Source organism: Oncorhynchus tshawytscha, linkage group LG02, assembly GCF_018296145.1.
Source record: "Oncorhynchus tshawytscha isolate Ot180627B linkage group LG02, Otsh_v2.0, whole genome shotgun sequence".
In the NCBI taxonomy this organism is placed as follows: Eukaryota; Metazoa; Chordata; class Actinopteri; order Salmoniformes; family Salmonidae; genus Oncorhynchus; species Oncorhynchus tshawytscha.
In genome coordinates, this window is record NC_056430.1 from 1,889,359 (window position 1) to 1,911,636 (window position 22,278).

General features: G+C 50.8%; 1 protein-coding gene across 2 annotated transcripts in view; it reads right to left on the minus strand.

Moving 5' to 3' along the window:
* Positions 1 to 2,176: 2,176 nt before the first annotated feature.
* The window catches only part of LOC112236526 (sarcolemma associated protein a), a 132,780-nt gene continuing 112,678 nt past the window's right edge, over positions 2,177 to 22,278 (minus strand). Inside the window, exons 19-22 of one of the 2 annotated variants that reach the window (XM_042329550.1) lie at positions 17,965 to 18,136; positions 15,593 to 15,727; positions 11,398 to 11,485; positions 2,177 to 5,003 (exon numbers count right to left, since the gene is read on the minus strand). In XM_042329550.1, coding sequence (XP_042185484.1) covers positions 11,402 to 11,485; positions 15,593 to 15,727; positions 17,965 to 18,136 — 391 coding nt within the window. In that variant the 3' untranslated portion in view covers positions 2,177 to 5,003; positions 11,398 to 11,401. The remainder of the gene's footprint in view (positions 5,004 to 11,397; positions 11,486 to 15,592; positions 15,728 to 17,964; positions 18,137 to 22,278) is intronic. The other variant, XM_042329548.1, reaches the window with a different exon arrangement.

A 22,278-nucleotide genomic window follows, 5' to 3' on the forward strand; every position in this document is an offset into this window, starting at 1 on the left:
ATCACCCATACCACTGTTACTCCCTCCAGCAGCCTGTTACTCATCACCAATACCACTGTTACTCATCACCAATACCACTGTTACTCCCTCCAGCAGCCTGTTGGACATCACCAATACCACTGTTACTCATCACCAATACCACTGTTACTCCCTCCAGCAGCCTGTTACTCATCACCAATACCCCTGTTACTCATCACCAATACCACTGTTACTCATCACCAATACCCCTGTTACTCATCACCAGCAGCCTGTTACTTATCACCAATACCACTGTTACTCATCACCAATACCACTGTTACTCCCTCCAGCAGCCTGTTGGACATCACCAATACCCCTGTTACTCATCACCAATACCCCTGTTACTCATCACCAGCAGCCTGTTACTCATCACCAATACCCCTGTTACTCATCACCAGCAGCCTGTTACTCATCACCAATACCACTGTTACTCATCACCAATACCCCTGTTACTCATCACCAGCAGCCTGTTACTCATCACCAATACCACTGTTACTCATCACCAATACCACTGTTACTCATCACCAATACCACTGCTACTCCCTCCAGCAGCCTGTTGGACATCACCAATACCCCTGTTACTCATCACCGATACCACTGTTACTCATCACCAATACCACTGTTACTCATCACCAATACCACTGCTACTCCCTCCAGCAGCCTGTTGGACATCACCAATACCCCTGTTACTCATCACCGATACCACTGTTACTCCCTCCAGCAGCCTGTTGGACATCACCAATACCACTGTTACTCATCACCAATACCACTGTTACTCCCTCCAGCAGCCTGTTACTCATCACCAATACCACTGTTACTCATCACCAATACCACTGTTACTCCCTCCAGCAGCCTGTTGGACATCACCAATACCACTGTTACTCATCACCAATACCACTGTTACTCCCTCCAGCATCCTGTTACTCATCACCAATACCCCTGTTACTCATCACCAATACCACTGTTACTCATCACCAATACCCCTGTTACTCATCACCAGCAGCCTGTTACTTATCACCAATACCACTGTTACTCATCACCAATACCACTGTTACTCCCTCCAGCAGCCTGTTGGACATCACCAATACCCCTGTTACTCATCACCAATACCCCTGTTACTCATCACCAGCAGCCTGTTACTCATCACCAATACCCCTGTTACTCATCACCAGCAGCCTGTTACTCATCACCAATACCACTGTTACTCATCACCAATACCCCTGTTACTCATCACCAGCAGCCTGTTACTCATCACCAATACCACTGTTACTCATCACCAATACCCCTGTTACTCATCACCAGCAGCCTGTTACTCATCACCAATACCACTGTTACTCATCACCAATACCACTGTTACTCCCTCCAGCAGCCTGTTGGACATCACCAATACCCCTGTTACTCATCACCAATACCACTGTTACTCCCTCCAGCAGCCTGTTGGACATCACCAATACCACTGTTACTCATCACCAATACCACTGTTACTCCCTCCAGCAGCCTGTTGGACATCACCAATACCCCTGTTACTCATCACCAATACCACTGTTACTCCCTCCAGCAGCCTGTTGGACATCACCAATACCCCTGTTACTCATCACCAATACCACTGTTACTCCCTCCAGCAGCCTGTTACTCATCACCAATACCACTGTTACTCATCACCAATACCACTGTTACTCATCACCAATACCACTGTTACTCATCACCAATACCCCTGTTACTCATCACCAGCAGCCTGTTACTCATCACCAATACCACTGTTACTCATCACCAATACCCTGTTACTCATCACCAGCAGCCTGTTACTCATCACCAATACCACTGTTACTCATCACCAATACCACTGTTACTCCTCCAGCAGCCTGTTGGACATCACCAATACCCCTGTTACTCATCACCAATACCACTGTTACTCCCTCCAGCAGCCTGTTGGACATCACCAATACCCCTGTTACTCATCACCAATACCACTGTTACTCCCTCCAGCAGCCTGTTGGACATCACCAATACCCCTGTAACTCATCACCAATACCACTGTTACTCCCTCCAGCAGCCTGTTGGACATCACCAATACCACTGTTACTCCCTCCAGCAGCCTGTTGGACATCACCAATACCACTGTTACTCCCTCCAGCAGCCTGTTGGACATCACCAATACCACTGTTATTCAACTTTTATTTTGTGTCTAGAATGTCTATAGTTACATACACAGAAACATTGTGTCTAGAATGTCTATATTTACATACATATAAACATTGTGTCTGATTTACAACTGAATTCTTCTTCATATTATAGCAATAGTAGCAATGTTAAAACATCATATTTCAAAAAGCATGGAAAGGAAATATTTTTGTCTTGTCCTTCAGATGATCTGGCGATGAAGCACACAATTACTGAGGGACGCCTCTGTGTTCGCATACTAGTCGGAACTAGGAAACTGTGAAATGTCCAACTTACTAACTGGTTGTAGTTATACACATGCTGCGTTCAACTAGTTAGGAAGTCAGACATTTCAGCGTTCCCTAGTTCTGACAGGCACGTGAACGCTGCAGGTATCACTGTGAATAACATACAGGGCTCTTGTTCAAGTTGGACTGCTGGCTGTTAAAGGACTGACGCGTTAACCTTAATAGTTACATCCTCCGGTCTACTTGAGAGTAGTTTGTCTTCCCTCCTGTGGATAGAATAGTTCAGTCCTGTGCTTTGTGGTGGCTCAACAGGAAAAAGTTCAGATCAGGGTCAGGTTAAAGTGTTGACAATGTATTGACACAGTGGAATATGATGAATAGCTAGTTTGTTCTTGGACTGACTCAGTGTTTATTTACAGAAACAGCGTGGGCAGTATTGTGGTAAAACCAGACAACCAGTGAGAACAAAGGAGATGGCAGCACTCAGTCTGCACACAGGAGGCGAAGCCTTAAGCCTTCCTTCACCCCACAGTTCATCCGGTTGTCTTCCTCTCAACCACCTCCTGATTCACATTCAGCCTCATAACCCATTCATCAGATCCAGTCTCTCTTCACAAGAGGTTCATCTCTGCCCTTTCACCCCATTATAAACCACACTGGTTTCAGTGAATATTGATCTGTCCTTAGAAGGGGTAGGATCACAATGATACGAAACCAATAGACAGACAGACAGGTAGACAGACAGGTAGAGTCCATGTCATGGACAGGTAAGGCAGGACTAGAACCCAACAAGTACTGCGAGCAGAGGCTGGGGACTAGAACCGATAGAGTTCAGAGAGCCTAGAACCCAGAGACAAGAAAGCAGCGTTAGAAGGCTAGAGTTTAAAGCATAGACAGACAATTGGTTCAGTCCACTAGAGCCTTTATAGACGTTCAACCTGAAGGGGTTTGTGGGCCATAATGTCTTCCAGTGTCCACTGTCTCAAACCAGTGACCACAAACACAAGTCAACAAGCTCCAAAATGACCAAAAATCATGGAAGTAGCACATCAAACTTTCCATTTTAATGACACATCTATGTTCTGTAGTGTTCTCTTGAAAACATTCTGATGATTTAGTCCTAGTTGTTTACAACACACAGCAGAGACAAGACAGTAGTACAGACATACAGCACCATCATGTGGTGTATAAAAGTTATTCTGAACATGGTCATCTACCAACAATGTTATTTAAGTGATTACTGGGTTGTTGTTTTAGTTCAATAACTGCCTCTGTAGGAGTGGCACTGTCTTCACAAACACACCTCTGCTGTTCCTTACCATAGGCACTTAACCCCTTGTGCACAACAAACGTAAAATGATTCCCAAATGGCACCCTATTCCCTATATAGTGCACTACTTTACACCAGCCAAATGACACCCTATTCCCTATATAGTGCACTACTTTACACCAGCCAAATGGCACCCTATTCCCGATATAGTGCACTACTTTACACCAGCCAAATGACACCCTATTCCCTATATAGTGCACTACTTTTGACCAGGGCCGAGGGCACTATACAGTAAACTGGGTGTAATTTGGGACGTGACCTCAGAATAATCAGATTGATGATTAGGCTTTAATAATAAACCCTGTTATGTAATAGAACATTAACACCCCAACCTGGTAAACCAACCACACAGGAAGTCAACTCAGCTAAACCAACCACACAGGAAGTCAACTCAGCTAAACCAACCACACAGGAAGTCAACTCAGCTAAACCAACCACACAGGAAGTCAACTCAGCTAAACCAACCACACAGGAAGTCAACTCAGCTAAACCAACCACACAGGAAGTCAACTCAGCTAAACCAACCACACAGGAAGTCAACTCAGCTAAACCAACCACACAGGAAGTCAACTCAGCTAAACCAACCACACAGGAAGTCAACTCAGCTAAACCAACCACACAGGAAGTCAACTCAGCTAAAACAACCTGGAGACATAATAAAAAAATAAAGGTTAGGTACCCATCAGAAAAACTAAACCAAAGCCTAGTTTAGGCCACTTTAACAATAATACCAATATTCCCATCATCAAACTGATTAAGAACAGCTGATAAATACTATATCTACGGTAGAAATAGTCCTATATCTACGGTAGAAATAGTCCTATATCTACGGTAGAAATAGTCCTATATCTACGGTAGAAATAGTCCTATATCTACAGTAGAAATAGTCCTATATCTACGGTAGAAATAGTCCTATATCTACGGTAGAAATACTACTTCTCTTGATCGCTCTCTCTATATATATACAGTTATACTTTGTACAGTTTAAAGCAGAGGGACTTTCTGTAGGGGAACCGACCAGAGGTAATAAATTAATCAATAGATTAATTAATGGATTAATGAATCAATCAAAAAATGGGCAGGGGATTGGTGTGGGCAGAGGTAGAGATGCCAGAAGAAGACGTGGTAGAGGACATGTAGTAGGTAAGGTCTCAGGTGGAGGTGCTCTTGGAGAAGTTGGGATAAAGCACCGCAGCAGTCACTGCTACCATCACTGCTACAACTGGCATCCAGGGGCTCCAACCGGCCTGCAGGAGACAGATGGACAGAGAGAGAAAGACTGGGTTAGTCTAGGCCGTCAGCTAGCCTACACCGGGGCTGAGATTGAGGCCACAGGTACAGGTTGGAGAGAGAGAGAGAGGGGGGATGGGGTGTAGGAAAGTGAGAAACAGTGTGGCACAGTTACTGGGAGAGAGCCAGTTAAGTTACCTCACGGGAGAAAAAGAATCAGAAAATCAAACACGACTGTTCTGACTGAGGGAACAAGGAAAAATACATGCTCATTTGTTTTAAAAACAGGAAAACATTTAAAAGCTGCAGAAGTATGATGGTCATAAAGCAATAATGACAAAAAACAAAAACAAAAAAAACTTGAAACCAAAGAATAAGCATTGGTGGCATTGTGTTAGTGATCCAAGACGGACAGGCATCAATGAGTATAGAGTGTTCCAAGACAGACAGGCATCAATGAGTATAGAGTGATCCAAGACGGACAGGCATCAATGAGTATAGAGTGATCCAAGACAGACAGGCATCAGGCATCAATGAGTATAGAGTGATCCAAGACGGACAGGCATCAATGAGTATAGAGTGATCCAAGACGGACAGGCATCAATGAGTATAGAGTGATCCAAGACGGACAGGCATCAATGAGTATAGAGTGATCCAAGACGGACAGGCATCAATGAGTATAGAGTGATCCAAGATGGACAGGCATCAATGAGTACAGAGTGATCCAAAAATAGACAGGCATCAGGCATCAATGAGTATAGAGTGATCCAAGACAGACAGGCATCAATGAGTATAGAGTGATCCAAGACAGACAGGCATCAGGCATCAATGAGTATAGAGTGATCCAAGACGGACAGGCATCAGGCATCAATGAGTATAGAGTGATCCAAGACGGACAGGCATCAATGAGTACCGAGTGATCCAAGACAGACAGGCATCAGGCATCAATGAGTATAGAGTGATCCAAGACGGACAGGCATCAATGAGTATAGAGTGATCCAAGACAGACAGGCATTAGGCATCAATGAGTATAGAGTGATCCAAGACGGACAGGCATCAATGAGTATAGAGTGATCCAAGACAGACAGGCATCAGGCATCAATGAGTATAGAGTGATCCAAGACGGACAGGCATCAATGAGTATAGAGTGATCCAAGACAGACAGGCATCAGGCATCCATGAGTATGGTGATCCAAGACAGACAGGCATCAGGCATCAATGAGTATAGAGTGATCCAAGACAGACAGGCATCAGGCATCAATGAGTATAGAGTGATCCAAGACAGACAGGCATCAATGAGTATAGAGTGATCCAAGACAGACAGGCATCAGGCATCAATGAGTATAGAGTGATCCAAGACAGACAGGCATCAGGCATCCATGAGTATAGAGTGATCCAAGACAGACAGGCATCCATGAGTATAGAGTGATCCAAGACAGACAGGCATCAATGAGTATAGAGTGATCCAAGACAGACAGGCATCAGGCATCAATGAGTATAGAGTGATCCAAGACAGACAGGCATCAGGAATCAATGAGTATAGAGTGATCCAAGACAGACAGGCATCAGGCATCAATGAGTATAGAGTGATACAAGACAGACAGGCATCAGGCATCAATCAGTATAGAGTGATCCAAGACAGACAGGCATCAGGCATCAATGAGTATAGAGTGATCCAAGACAGACAGGCATCAGGCATCAATGAGTATAGAGTGATCCAAGACAGACAGGCATCAGGCATCAATGAGTATAGAGTGATCCAAGACAGACAGGCATCAGGCATCAATGAGTATAGAGTGATCCAAGACAGACAGGCATCAGGCATCAATGAGTATAGAGTGAGCCAAGAAAGACAGGCATCAATGAGTATAGAGTGATCCAAGACAGACAGGCATCAGGCATCAATGAGTATAGAGTGATCCAAGACAGACAGGCATCAGGCATCCATGAGTATAGAGTGATCCAAGACAGACAGGCATCCATGAGTATAGAGTGATCCAAGACAGACAGGCATCAATGAGTATAGAGTGATCCAAGACAGACAGGCATCAGGCATCAATGAGTATAGAGTGATCCAAGACAGACAGGCATCAGGAATCAATCAGTATAGAGTGATCCAAGACAGACAGGCATCAGGCATCAATGAGTATAGAGTGATCCAAGACAGACAGGCATCAGGCATCAATGAGTATAGAGTGATCCAAGACAGACAGGCATCAGGCATCAATGAGTATAGAGTGATCCAAGACAGACAGGCATCAGGCATCAATGAGTATAGAGTGATCCAAGACAGACAGGCATCAGGCATCAATGAGTATAGAGTGAGCCAAGAAAGACAGGCATCAATGAGTATAGAGTGATCCAAGACAGACAGGCATCAGGCATCAATGAGTATAGAGTGATCCAAGACAGACAGGCATCAGGCATCAATGAGTATAGAGTGAGCCAAGAAAGACAGGCATCAATGAGTACAGAGTGATCCAAAAATAGACAGGCATCAGGCATCAATGAGTATAGAGTGATCCAAGACAGACAGGCATCAATGAGTATAGAGTGATTCAAGACAGACAGGCATCAATGAGTATAGAGTGATCCAAGACAGACAGGCATCAATGAGTATAGAGTGATCCAAGACAGACAGACAGACAGAGAGAAGGCATCAATGAGTATAGAGTGATCCAAGACAGACAGACAGACAGAAGGCATCAATGAGTATAGAGTGATCCAAGACAGACAGAAGGCATCAATGAATATAGAGTGATCCAAGACAGACAGAGGGCATCAATGACTGTGATAATATATACAGTACATTTGGAAAGTATTCAGACCATTGACTTTTACAGCCTCCTTTTAAAATGGATGTTTTTTATTCTGTCAAACTACACACAATACTCCATGACAAAGCAAAAACAGATTAACATGTTGGCAAATTGATAATAAAAAAAACTACAAAACTGAAATATAACATTTACATAAATATTCAGACCCTTTACTCAGTACTTTGTTGAAGCACCTTTGACAGTGATTACAGCCGTGATTCTTCTTGGGTTTGATGCTACAAGCTTGGCACACCTGTATTTGGGGAGTTTCTCCCATTCTTCTCTGCAGATCCTCTCAAACTCTGTCAGGTTGGATGTGGAGCGTCACTGCACAGCTATTTTCAGGTCTCTCCAGAGATGTTTGATCGGATTCAAGTCCGGGCCACTCATGGACATTCCAGAGACTTGTCCCGAAGCCACTCCTGCGTTGTCTTGGCTGTGTGCTTAGGGTCGTTGTCCTGTTGGAAGGTGAACTTTCACCCCAGTCTGAGGTCCTGAGCGCTCTGGAGCAGGTTTTCGTCAAGAATCTCTGTACTTTCCTACGTTCATCTTTCCCCTCGATCCTGACTAGTCTCCCAGTCACTGCCGCTGAAAAACATCCCCACAGCATGATGCTGCCACCACCATGCTTCACCGTTGGGATGGTGCCAGGTTTCCTCCAGACATGACGCTTGGCATTCAGGCCAAAGAGTTCAATCTTGGTTTCATCAGACCAGAGAATCTTGTTTCTCATAGTCAGAGTCTTTAGGTGCCTTTTGGCAAACTCCAAGTAGGCTGTCATGTGCCTTTTACTGAGGAGTGGCTTCCGTCTGGCTATTCTACCATAAAGGCCTGATTGCTGGACTGCTGCAGAGATGGTTGTCCTTCTGGAAGGTTCTCTCCACAGAGGAACTCTGGAACCTCCCTGAGCAAGGCCCTTCTCCCCCGATTGCGCAGTTTGCTCATGTGTCAACCTCTAAGAAGAGTCTTGCTGGTTCTAAACTTCCTCCATCGAAGAATGCTGGTGTGTTTCTTCATGTCCAATCAGTTGAATTTACCACAGCTGGACTCCAATCAAGTTGTAGAAACATGTAAAGGATGCTTAATGGAAACAGGATGCACCTGAGCTCCATTTCAAGTCTCATCTCAGTTTTTTATTTGTAATATATTTGCAAAAAATGTAGCTTTGTCATTATGGGGTATTGTACGTAGATTGATGAAGAGAAAAAAATGTATTTAATCCATTTCAGAATAAGGCTGTAACGTAACAAAATGTGGAAAATGTCAAAGGGTCTGAATACTTTCCGAAGGCACTGCAGACTGATAATGCTGGCAGGTTAGTTTAGGGGGCTGGTCAACTGTGATAATATAGACTGATAATGCTGACAGGTTAGTTTAGTGGGCTGGTAAACTGTGATAATATATAGACTGATAATGCTGACAGGTTAGTTTAGTGCAGGGCTGATCAACTGTGATAATATATAGACTGATAATGCTGACAGGTTAGTTTAGTGCAGGGCTGGTCAACTGTGATAATATAGACTGATAATGCTGACAGGTTAGTTTAGTGGGCTGGTAAACTGTGATAATATATAGACTGATAATGCTGACAGGTTAGTTTAGTGGGCTGGTAAACTGTGATAATATATAGACTGATAATGCTGACAGGTTAGTTTAGTGCAGGGCTGATCAACTGTGATAATATATAGACTGATAATGCTGACAGGTTAGTTTAGTGGGCTGGTAAACTGTGATAATATATAGACTGATAATGCTGACAGGTTAGTTTAGGGGGCTGGTCAAATGTGATAATATAGACTGATAATGCTGTCAGGTTAATTTAGTGCAGGGGTGTTCAACTCCAGTCCTGGAGAGACAAACCACTTCTGATTTTCATCCTCTCCCTCTAATTAGGGACTGATTCAGACCTGGGATACCAGGTTGGTGCAACTAACGACCAGGTAGAAACAAAAACCAGAAGTGAATTTGCCCTCCAGGACCAGAGTTGACCAGCCCTGGTTTAGTGAAGTTCCCCAGTGTTGGTTCTCGCCAAGCAGCAGGAGTTGTTCAATTATAGCCATGCACTGGAAAATTAGAGAGGAAGACACCGACGAAGGCAGTTAGAGAGGAAGACTCTGACGAAGGCAGTTAGAGAGGAAGACTCTGACGAAGGCAGTTAGAGAGGAAGACTCTGACGAAGGCAGTTAGAGAGGAAGACTCTGACGAAGGCAGTTAGAGAGGAAGACTCTGACAAAGGCAGATAGAGAGGAAGACTCTGACGAAGGCAGATAGAGAGGAAGACTCTGACGAAGGCAGTTAGAGAGGGAGACACTGATGAAGATAGAGGATGAAGGTAGTTAGAGCCACAGTGTCTCCTGCCCCCTCCTGTCTCAGCCTCCAGTATTTATGCTGCAATAGTTTGTGTGTTGGGGGGCTAGGGTCAGTTTGTTATATCTGGAGTACTTCTCCTGTCTTATCCGGTGTCCTGTGTGTATGCTCTCTCTAATTCTCTCTTTCTTTCTCTCTCTCGGAGGACCTGAGCCCTAGGACCATGCCTCAGGACTACCTGGCATGATGACTCCTTGCTGCCCCCAGTCCACCTGGTCATGCTGCTGCTCCAGTTTCTACTGTTCTGCCTGCGGCTATGGAACCCTGACCTGTTCACCGGGCGTGCTACCTGTCCCAGACCTGCTGTTTTGGACTCTCTACCGCACCAGCTGTCTCTAGAATTTTTATTGAATTTTTTATTTTACCCCTCTTTTTCGTGGTATCCAATTGTTAGTAGTTACTATCTTGTCTCATTGCTACAACTCCCGTACGGGCTCGGGAGAGACGAAGGTCGAGAGCCATGCGTCCTCCGAAACACAACCCAACCAAGCCGCACTGCTTCTTAACACAGCGCCATCCAACCCGGAAGCCAGCCGCACCAATGTGTTGGAGGAAACACCGTGAACCTGGCGACCTGGTTAGTGTGCACTGCGCCCGGCCCGCCACAGGAGTCGCTAGTCCGCAATGAGACAAGGATCTCCCTACCGGCCAAACCCTCCATAACCCGGATGACGCTAGGCCAATTGTGCGTCGCCCCGTGGACCTCCCGGTCACGGCCGGCTGTGACTGAGACTGGGCTCGAACCCAGAGTCTCTGATGGCACAGCTATGCACCTGCTGTCTCTAACTCTCAATGATCGGCTATGAAAAGCCAACTGACATTTACTCCTGAGGTGCTGAGTTGCTGCACCCTCGACAACTACTGTGATTATTATTATTTGACCATGCTGGTCATTCATGAACATTTGAACATCTTGGCCATGTTCTGTTATAATCTCCACCCGGCACAGCCAGAAGAGGACTGGCCACCCCACATAGCCTGGTTCCTCTCTAGGTTTCTTCCTAAGTTTTGGCCTTTCTAGGGAGTTTTTCCTAGCCACTGTGCTTCTACACCTGCATTGCTTGCTGTTTGGGGTTTTAGACTGGGTTTCTGTGCAGCACTTTGAGATATCAGCTGATGTAAGAAGGGCTTTATAAATACATTTGATTGATTGGTTGGTTAGAGAGGATGATACTGATGAAGATGACAGACAGATGACAGACAACACAACAGGAACACGGTGTACCTTTCTACCACAACTGGCTGAACCACCAATACAGCAAGGCCGGGATAAGGCCGATGAAAATGGCCTGGACAGGCTGCAATATGGGTGGCTAAAGGAGGGAGGGATCAGAGAGAATAATCAAATAGAATAACCAATATTTTAAACTAATCAAAGAAATGAAAACAAAGAAAAAATGAAAACTAATCAATAAACAAAAAAACCTGAATGGAGGGGCCATAGGGAAAGTAGTGGCAGGAGGAGGGAACTGGAGGCAGGAGGGGGAACAAGAGGCAGGAGGGGGAACTAGAGGCAGGAGGGGGAACTAGAGGCAGGAGGAGGGAACTGGAGGCAGGAGGAGGGAACAAGAGGCAGGAGGGGGAACTAGAGGCAGGAGGGGGAACTAGAGGCAGGAGGGGGAACTAGAGGCAGGAACTAGAGGCAGGAGGGGGAACTAGAGGCAGGAGGGGGAACTAGAGGCAGGAACTAGAGGCAGGAGGGGGAACTAGAGGCAGGAACTGGAGGCAGGAGGGGGAACTGGAGGCACGAGGGGGACTGGAGTCAGGAGGGGAGATATGGAGGCAGGAGGGGGGACTGGAGGCAGGGGACTGGAGGCAGGAGGGGGACTGGAGGCAGGAGGGGGTAACTGCAGGCAGGAGGGGTGGACTGGAGGCAGGAGGGGGTAACTGCAGGCAGGAGGGGGGACTGGAGGCAGGAGGGGGACTGGAGGCAGGGGACTGGAGGCAGGAGGGGGGACTGGAGGCAGGAGGGAGGATTGGAGGCAGGAGGGGGATTGGAGGCAGGAGGGGGATTGGAGGCAGGAGGGGGAACTGAAGGCAGGAGGGGGAACTGGAGGCAGGAGGGTGGAACTGCAGGCAGGAGGGGGAACTGCAGGCAGGGGACTGAAGGCAGGAGGGGGCAGGAGGTGGGAACTGGAGGCAGGGTGTGGGGGACTGGAGGCAGGAGGGAGGGACTGGAGGCAGGAGGGTGGGGGCAGGAAGGGGCGATTGGAGGCAGGAGGGTGGGTACTGGGCAGGCAGGAGAGGGGTACTGGAGGCAGGAGGGGGACTGGAGGCAGGAGGGGGACTGGAGGCAGGAGGGGGAACTGGAGGCAGGAGGGGAGATATGGAGGCAGGAGGGGTGGACTGGAGGCAGGAGGGCTGGACTGGAGGCAGGAGGGGGTAACTGGAGGCAGGAGGGGGGACTGGAGGCAGGAGGGGGATTGGAGGCAGAAGGGGGATTGGAGGCAGGATGGGGGATTGGAGGCAGGAGGGGGAACTGAAGGCAGGAGGGGGAACTGGAGGCAGGAGGGGGAACCGCAGGCAGGAGGGGGAACTAGAGGCAGGAACTAGAGGCAGGAGGGGGAACTAGAGGCAGGAACTGGAGGCAGGAGGGGGAACTGGAGGCACGAGGGGGACTGGAGTCAGGAGGGGAGATATGGAGGCAGGAGGGGTGGACTGGAGGCAGGAGGGGTGGACTGGAGGCAGGAGGGGGTAACTGCAGGCAGGAGGGGGTGGACTGGAGGCAGGAGGGGGTAACTGCAGGCAGGAGGGGGACTGGAGGCAGGAGGGGGACTGGAGGCAGGGGACTGGAGGCAGGAGGGGGGACTGGAGGCAGGAGGGGGTAACTGCAGGCAGGAGGGGTGGACTGGAGGCAGGAGGGGTTAACTGCAGGCAGGAGGGGGACTGGAGGCAGGAGGGGGACTGGAGGCAGGGGACTGGAGGCAGGAGGGGGGACTGGAGGCAGGAGGGGGATTGGAGGCAGGAGGGGGATTGGAGGCAGGAGGGGGATTGGAGGCAGGAGGGGGAACTGAAGGCAGGAGGGGGGAACTGGAGGCAGGAGGGTGGAACTGCAGGCAGGAGGGGGAACTGCAGGCAGGGGACTGAAGGAATGAGGGGGAGGCAGGAGGTGGGAACTGGAGGCAGGGTGTGGGGGACTGGAGGCAGGAGGGAGGGACTGGAGGCAGGAGGGTGGGGGGCAGGAAGGGGCGATTGGAGGCAGGAGGGTGGGTACTGGAGGCAGGAGAGGGGGTACTGGAGGCAGGAGGTAGGGTACTGGAGGCAGAAGGGGGGTACTGGAGGCAGGAGGGGGTACTGGAGGCAGGAGGGGGACTGGAGGCAGGGGGACTGGAGGCAGGAGGGGGAACTGGAGGCAGGAGGGGAGATATGGAGGCAGGAGGGGTGGACTGGAGGCAGGAGGGCTGGACTGGAGGCAGGAGGGGGTAACTGGAGGCAGGAGGGGGACTGGAGGCAGGAGGGGGATTGGAGGCAGAAGGGGGATTGGAGGCAGGATGGGGGATTGGAGGCAGGAGGGGGACTGAAGGCAGGAGGGGGAACTGGAGGCAGGAGGGGGAACCGCAGGCAGGAGGGGGAACTGCAGGCAGGAGGGGGAGGCAGGAGGTGGGAACTGGAGGCAGGAGGTGGGGGACTGGAGGCAGGAGGGGGAGGCAGGAGGTGGGAACTGGAGGAAGGGTGTGGGGGACTGGAGGCAGGAGGGTGGGTACTGGAGGCAGGAGAGGGGGTACTGGAGGCAGGAGGGGGACTGGAGGCAGGAGGGGGACTGGAGGCAGGAGGGGGACTGGAGGCAGGAGAGGGGTACTGGAGGCAGGAGAGGGGTACTGGAGGCAGGAGGGGGACTGGAGGCAGGAGGGGGACTGGAGGCAGGAGGGGGACTGGAGGCAGGAGGGGGACTGGAGGCAGGAGGGGAAAGGAGGGGAGACTGGAGGCAGGAGGGGGGGGACTGGAGGCAGGAGGGGGGTACTGGAGGCAGGAGAGGGGTACTGGAGGCAGGAGGGGGGGACTGGAGGCAGGAGGGGGACTGGAGGCAGGATGGGGGATTGGAGGCAGGAGGGGGAACTGAAGGCAGGAGGGGGAACTGGAGGCAGGAACCGCAGGCAGGAGGGGGAACCGCAGGCAGGAGGGGGAAACTGCAGGCAGGAGGGGGAGGCAGGAGGTGGGAACTGGAGGCAGGAGGTGGGGGACTGGAGGCAGGAGGGGAGGCAGGAGGTGGGAACTGGAGGAAGGGTGTGGGGGACTGGAGGCAGGAGGGTGGGTACTGGAGGCAGGAGAGGGGGTACTGGAGGCAGGAGGGGGGACTGGAGGCAGGAGGGGGACTGGAGGCAGGAGAGGGGTACTGGAGGCAGGAGAGGGGTACTGGAGGCAGGAGGGGGACTGGAGGCAGGAGGGGGACTGGAGGCAGGAGGGGGACTGAAGGCAGGAGGGGGGAACTGGAGGCAGGAGGGGGAACCGCAGGCAGGAGGGGGAACTGCAGGCAGGAGGGGGAACTGCAGGCAGGAGGAAGAGGCAGGAGGTGGGAACTGGAGGCAGGAGGTGGGGGACTGGAGGCAGGAGGGTGGGTACTGGAGGCAGGAGGGGGACTGGAGGCAGGAGGGGGGACTGGAGGCAGGAGGGGGACTGGAGGCAGGAGAGGGGTACTGGAGGCAGGAGAGGGGTACTGGAGGCAGGAGAGGGGTACTGGAGGCAGGAGGGGGACTGGAGGCAGGAGGGGGACTGGAGGCAGGAGGGAGACTGGAGGCAGGAGGGGGACTGGAGGCAGGAGGGGAAAGGAGGGGAGAATTGGAGGCAGGAGGGGGACTGGAGGCAGGAGGGGGGACTGGAGGCAGGAGAGGGGTACTGGAGGCAGGAGGGGGAACTGGAGGCAGGAGGGGGAACTGGAGGCAGGAGGGGGGAGGGGACTGGAGGCAGGAGGGGGAGACTGGAGGCAGGAGGGGAAAGGAGGGGTGGGAACTGGAGGCAGGAGGGGGACTGGAGGCAGGGGGGACTGGAGGCAGGGGGTGGGAACTGGAGGCAGGAGGGGGGGAAAAGGAGGCAGGAGGGGGAACTGGAGGCAGGAGGGTGGGAACTGGAGGCAGGAACTGGAATCAGGAACTGGAGGCAGGAGGGGACTGGAGGCAGGAGGGGGAGACTGGAGGCAGGAGGGAGAGACTGGAGGCAGGAGAGGGGGAACTGGAGGCAGGAGGGGGGGGAACTGGAGGCAGGGAACTGACATTCTGTCTCAGGCAATGCTGACTTGTCCAAGACTCAGTCAAATGTCTTGCAAAAAATAACATTACATTAGGAACATCATGAATGGTTCTTATAACAGACATAGATGTCCCAGAGCACCCATTGTGATTCCTTTAGCATATCCAGTACAGGCTCTGAACCAAAGACGAGAGAGATTGGTGGCCTCTGTGTAGGGTCAGGGGGTCACTACTCACATTCTTGCCCTTGTCCTGCAGCAGTTTGAGGTTAACTTTACACTGTTCCAGCTCCTCGTTGATGGAGCGTTTCTCCTGCTCAGTCCTCTCACAACACTTCCTCAGATCACACAGCAAGTTCTGAGTGTCCTCATACTATGGGGGGATAGACAGATAGAGAGGGAGAGAAGGGGGGGAGAGAGATAAAAGCAACAGAAAGTGAGATACATGTTTGTATCATACCTCTCTCTAGGGGACCTGTATCATACCTCTCTCTAGGGGACCTGTATCATACCTCTCTCTGGGGGACCTGTATCATACCTCTCTCTGGGGGACCTGTATCATACCTCTCTCTAGGGGACCTGTATCATATCTCTCTCTGGGGGACCTGTATCATACCTCTCTCTAGGGGACCTGTATCATACCTCTCTCTATTGGACCTGTATCATACCTCTCTAGGGGACCTGTATCATACCTCTCTCTATTGGACCTGTATCATACCTCTCTAGGGGACCTGTATCATACCTCTCTCTGGGGGACCTGTATCATACCTCTCTCTGGGGGAACTGTATCATACCTCTCTCTATTGGACCTTTATCATACCTCTCTCTGGGGGACCTGTATCATACCTCTCTCTGGGGGACCTGTATCATACCTCTCTCTGGGGGACCTGTATCATACCTCTCTAGGGGACCTGTATCATACCTCTCTCTGGGGACCTGTATCATACCTCTCTCTAGGGGACCTGTATCATACCTCTCTCTGGGGGACCTGTATCATACCTCTCTCTAGGGGACCTGTATCATACCTCTCTCTGGGGACCTGTATCATACCTCTCTCTGGGGACCTGTATCATACCTCTCTCTGGGGACCTGTATCATACCTCTCTCTAGGGGACCTGTATCATACCTCTCTCTAGGGACCTGTATCATACCTCTCTCTAGGGGACCTGTATCATACCTCTCTCTGGGGGACCTGTATCATACCTCTCTCTGGGGGACCTGTATCATACCTCTCTCTAGGGACCTGTATCATACCTCTCTCTATTGGACCTGTATCATACCTCTCTGGGGGACCTGTATCATACCTCTCTCTATTGGACCTGTATCATACCTCTCTCTATTGGACCTGTATCATACCTCTCTCTATTGGACCTGTATCATACCTCTCTCTGGGGACCTGTATCATACCTCTCTCTGGGGACCTGTATCATACCTCTCTCTGGGGACCTGTATCATACCTCTCTCTGGGGACCTGTATCATACCTCTCTCTGGGGGACCTGTATCATACCTCTCTCTGGGGACCTGTATCATACCTCTCTCTGGGGGACCTGTATCATACCTCTCTCTGGGGGACCTGTATCATACCTCTCTAGGGGACCTGTATCATACCTCTCTCTAGGGGACCTGTATCATACCTCTCTCTAGGGGACCTGTATCATACCTCTCTCTGGGGACCTGTATCATACCTCTCTCTAGGGGACCTGTATCATACCTCTCTCTGGGGGACCTGTATCATACCTCTCTCTGGGGGACCTGTATCATACCTCTCTCTGGGGGACCTGTATCATACCTCTCTCTAGGGGACCTGTATCATACCTCTCTCTAGGGGACCTGTATCATACCTCTCTCTAGGGGACCTGTATCATACCTCTCTCTGGGGGACCTGTATCATACCTCTCTGGGGGACCTGTATCATACCTCTCTCTAGGGGACCTGTATCATACCTCTCTCTATTGGACCTGTATCATACCTCTCTCTGGGGGACCTGTATCATACCTCTCTCTATTGGACCTGTATCATACCTCTCTCTATTGGACCTGTATCATACCTCTCTCTATTGGACCTGTATCATACCTCTCTCTGGGGACCTGTATCATACCTCTCTCTGGGGACCTGTATCATACCTCTCTCTGGGGGACCTGTATCATACCTCTCTCTGGGGACCTGTATCATACCTCTCTCTGGGGACCTGTATCATACCTCTCTCTGGGGGACCTGTATCATACCTCTCTCTGGGGGACCTGTATCATACCTCTCTCTGGGGACCTGTTAATACCTCTCTCTGGGGGACCTGTATCATACCTCTCTCTGGGGACCTGTATCATACCTCTCTCTGGGGGACCTGTATCATACCTCTCTCTGGGGGACCTGTATCATACCTCTCTCTAGGGGACCTGTATCATACCTCTCTCTGGGGGACCTGTATCATACCTCTCTCTGGGGACCTGTATCATACCTCTCTGGGGGACCTGTATCATACCTCTCTCTGGGGGACCTGTATAATACCTCTCTCTAGGGGACCTGTATAATACCTCTCTCTGGGGGACCTGTATCATACCTCTCTCTAGGGGACCTGTATCATACCTCTCTTTAGGGGACCTGTATAATACCTCTCTCTGCAGGCTCTGTGTCCTGCTAGCAGCCTGGATTAACTGTGACTGCAGCTTGTTAGCGTCCTGGAGGTGTTGGTCCTGCAGTGAGCCCAGTCTACTCTGCATCTCTCCCTGGGACTTCTCCAAACTCTGCAGATTGCTGCTCAGACTGGCAGTCTGCTTCCTGGAACTGAGGGGGACAAAGAGACAATATAAAACCATGTCCAGAACTGTGACATAGTCCAGACAGGGTGGATCTTCTGAAACACCTCAGTCTGCTGCTGACTGGCAGTCGGCTCCCTGGAAGACAAGGGGAGGACAGCAGAAGATCATGTCAGGATACGGACGGAAGTCTGAAGTCGTTGCAAATGTTGTATCTCAGAGAGAGGTACTTTGATCTCATTTTGCAAAGTGAACACAGTCCCCTTCCATCCGCCTCTTTCACAAACACCTACAGCAAATAAATACCTGCTAGCCCAGCCACCCCTTCCCCACACCCTATGTTGAAGGAGAAACAGTCCTGACAGGACGGTGTTGAGTGTCAGCAGAGACTTGGGGACTGACAGAGAGCAGAGGCAGCAAAAGTCCCTTTTACTCTTCCCAGTGTGTCTGTATACAGGGAAGTGAACATCTGATGTGAAACTAGAAGTTAAACCTCCCTCACTAAAACCTGGTTCATGAAGAGCAGAGAGACGGTGCCAAACCTGGACAAACTGTCCTACCTGTGAAAACAGTTGTGAATGGAGATGTGCTGTGGGAAACAGCTCTGAATGGAGGAGGTGCTGTGGGAAACAGCTCTGAATGGAGGAGGTGCTGTGGGAAACAGCTCTGAATGGAGGAGGTGCTGTGGGAAACAGCTCTGAATGGAGGAGGTGCTGTGGGAAACAGCTCTGAATGGAGGAGGTGCTGTGGGAAACAGCTCTGAATGGAGGAGGTGCTGTGGGAAACAGCTCTGAATGGAGGAGGTGCTGTGGGAAACAGCTCTGAATGGAGGAGGTGCTGTGGGAAACAGCTCTGAATGGAGGAGGTGCTGTGGGAAACAGCTCTGAATGGAGGAGGTGCTGTGGGAAACAGCTCTGAATGGAGGAGGTGCTGTGGGAAACAGCTCTGAATGGAGGAGGTGCTGTGGGAAACAGCTCTGAATTTGACACATATAAATGGAACACTTGGCAGAACTATGACTTTAGCTGGATCTCGGTGTTAACCTAAATAACCATTATATAGACAGGGTGGGCTTCCCTGCGTGGTTCTGGTGGAGGCTTTGTGCTCCACCTGGAAAAGCAGCTGGTTGGGTGACCAGACTAGAGGAAGAGGGAGGTGCCCAGAATTTGAGATCTCTAGATGTAACTACTAGGTGTTGGGTTGACAATTGCCTGACCCCGGTTTCAGGATCTGGGTCGGGGCTACCCCCAATTCACTGTAGAGAATGGGAGAAACCTGGTCTGCAGCAACCCTGGTCTGCATTTCCAAATCCATCATCAAGTTCGCAGACACGACAGGCCTGATCACCAACACTGATGAGACAGCCTACCTCATCAGGAGGTAGGCACTCTGACGGTATGGTGCCAGGTAAACAACCTCTCCCTTCAACGTTAGCAAAACAAAGGAGAGGATTGTGGACTTCAGGAGGAACCAGGCTGGACACATCCCCCCATCCTCATCAATGGGGCCACCGTGGACACAGTCAATAAGTTAAAATTCCTCTGCGTACACATCTCAGAGATGCTGAAATGTCTAACCACATGAACACACAACAGCGACTCCTCAATCTCAGGACACTGAAGAAATTCGGCCTATCCCAGAGGGCCCTCAGTGTTCTACAGGAGCGCCAGAGAGCATACTGTCGTACTGCATCACATTTTGATACGGCAACTCCACCGCCCCGGGCCGCAGAGCACTTCAGAGGGAGATAGGTGCAGCTGAACGCACCACTGGGTGACCAGTGCCTGCCTGACAGGACACCTACAACACCAGTTGTCGCTGGAAGGCCAAGAAGAGAACCCCAGCCACGCCCTGTCCTCTCTGCTTCAATCACTCAGACGAGGGCCGTAAGTAGTGTAAGCCTGGAGTAGTGTAAGTCCCCCCCCCCACACCCTCAACTCTCACTAACCTAATCCGCTAATCCCCCCACCTCCTCAATGATCATGCTGCTGTTCCCCCCACCTCCTCAATGATCATGCTGCTGTTCCCCCTATGGTCATTTTCCTTTCCCCCACCTCCTCAATGATCATGCTGCTGTTCCCCCTATTGTCATTCCCCCACCTCCTCAATGATCATGCTGCTGTTCCCCCTATGGTCATTTTCCCCCACCTCCTCAATGATCATGCTGCTGTTCCCCCTATTGTCATTCCCCCACCTCCTCAATGATCATGCTGCTGTTCCCCTATGGTCATTCCCCCACCCCAATGATCATGCTGCTGTTCCCCTATGGTCATTACCCCCACCTCCTCAAAGATCATGCTGCTGTTCCCCCTATGGCCATTCCCCCCACCTCCTCAATGATCATGCTGCTGTTCCCCCTATGGTCATTACCCCCACCCCAATCATCATGCTGCTGTTCCCCTATGGTCATTACCCCCACCCCAATGATCATGCTGCTGTTCCCCCTACCTCCTCAATGATCATGCTGCTGTTCCCCTATGGTCATTCCCCCCCACCTCCTCAATGATCATGCTGCTGTTCCCCCTATTGTCATTCCCCCACCTCCTCAATGATCATGCTGCTGTTCCCCTATGGTCATTCCCCCCACCTCCTCAATGATCATGCTGCTGTTCCCCTATGGTCATTCCCCCCACCCCAATGATCATGCTGCTGTTCCCCTATGGTCATTTCCCCCCACCTCCTCAACGATCATGCTGCTGTTCCCCTTATGGTCATTACCCCCACCCCAATCATCATGCTGCTGTTCCCCCTATGGTCATTACCCCCACCCCAATGATCATGCTGCTGTTCCCCCACCTCCTCAATGATCATGCTGCTGTTCCCCCTATGGTCATTACCCCCACCCCAATGATCATGCTGCTGTTCCCCCTACCTCCCCAATGATCATGCTGCTGTTCCCCCTATGGTCATTACCCCCACCTCCTCAAAGATCATGCTGCTGTTCCCCCTATGGCCATTCCCCCACCTCCTCAATGATCATGCTGCTGTTCCCCTATGGTCATTACCCCCACCCCAATCATCATGCTGCTGTTCCCCCTATGGTCATTACCCCCACCCCAATGATCATGCTGCTGTTCCCCCTACCTCCTCAATGATCATGCTGCTGTTCCCCCTATGGTCATTCCCCCCACCTCCTCAATGATCATGCTGCTGTTCCCCTATTGTCATTCCCCCACCTCCTCAATGATCATGCTGCTGTTCCCCTATGGTCATTCCCCCCACCTCCTCAATGATCATGCTGCTGTTCCCCTATGGTCATTCCCCCCCACCCCAATGATCATGCTGCTGTTCCCCCTATGGTCATTTCCCCCACCTCCTCAACGATCATGCTGCTGTTCCCCTTATGGTCATTACCCCCACCCCAATCATCATGCTGCTGTTCCCCTATGGTCATTACCCCCACCCCAATGATCATGCTGCTGTTCCCCCCACCTCCTCAATGATCATGCTGCTGTTCCCCTATGGTCATTCCCCCATCTCCTCAATGATCATGCTGCTGTTCCCCCTATGGTCATTCCCCCCACCTCCTCAATGATCATGCTGCTGTTCCCCTACGGCAATTCCCCCCACCTCCTCAATGATCATGCTGCTGTTCCCCTATGGTCATTCCACCCCACCTCCTCAATGATCATGCTGCTGTTCCCCTATGGTCATTACCCCCACCCCAATCATCATGCTGCTGTTCCCCTGGTCATTACCCCCACCCCAATGATCATGCTGCTGTTCCCCCCACCTCCTGAATGATCATGCTGCTGTTCCCCCTATTGTCATTCCCCCACCTCTTCAATGATCATGCTGCTGTTCCCCTATGGTCATTCCCCCCACTTCCTCAATGATCATGCTGCTGTTCCCCCTATGGTCATTCCCCCCACATCCTCAATGATCATGCTGCTGTTCCCCTATGGTCATTCCCCCCACCTCCTCAATGATCATGCTGCTGTTCCCCCTATGGTCATTCCCCCCACCTCCTCAATGATCATGCTGCTGTTCCCCCTATGGTCATTCCCCCCACCTCCTCAATGATCATGCTGCTGTTCCCCTATTGTCATTCCCCCCACCTCCTCAATGATCATGCTGCTGTTCCCCCTATGGCCATTCCCCCCACCTCCTCAATGATCATGCTGCTGTTCCCCCTATGGCCATTCCCCCACCTCCTCAATGATCATGCTG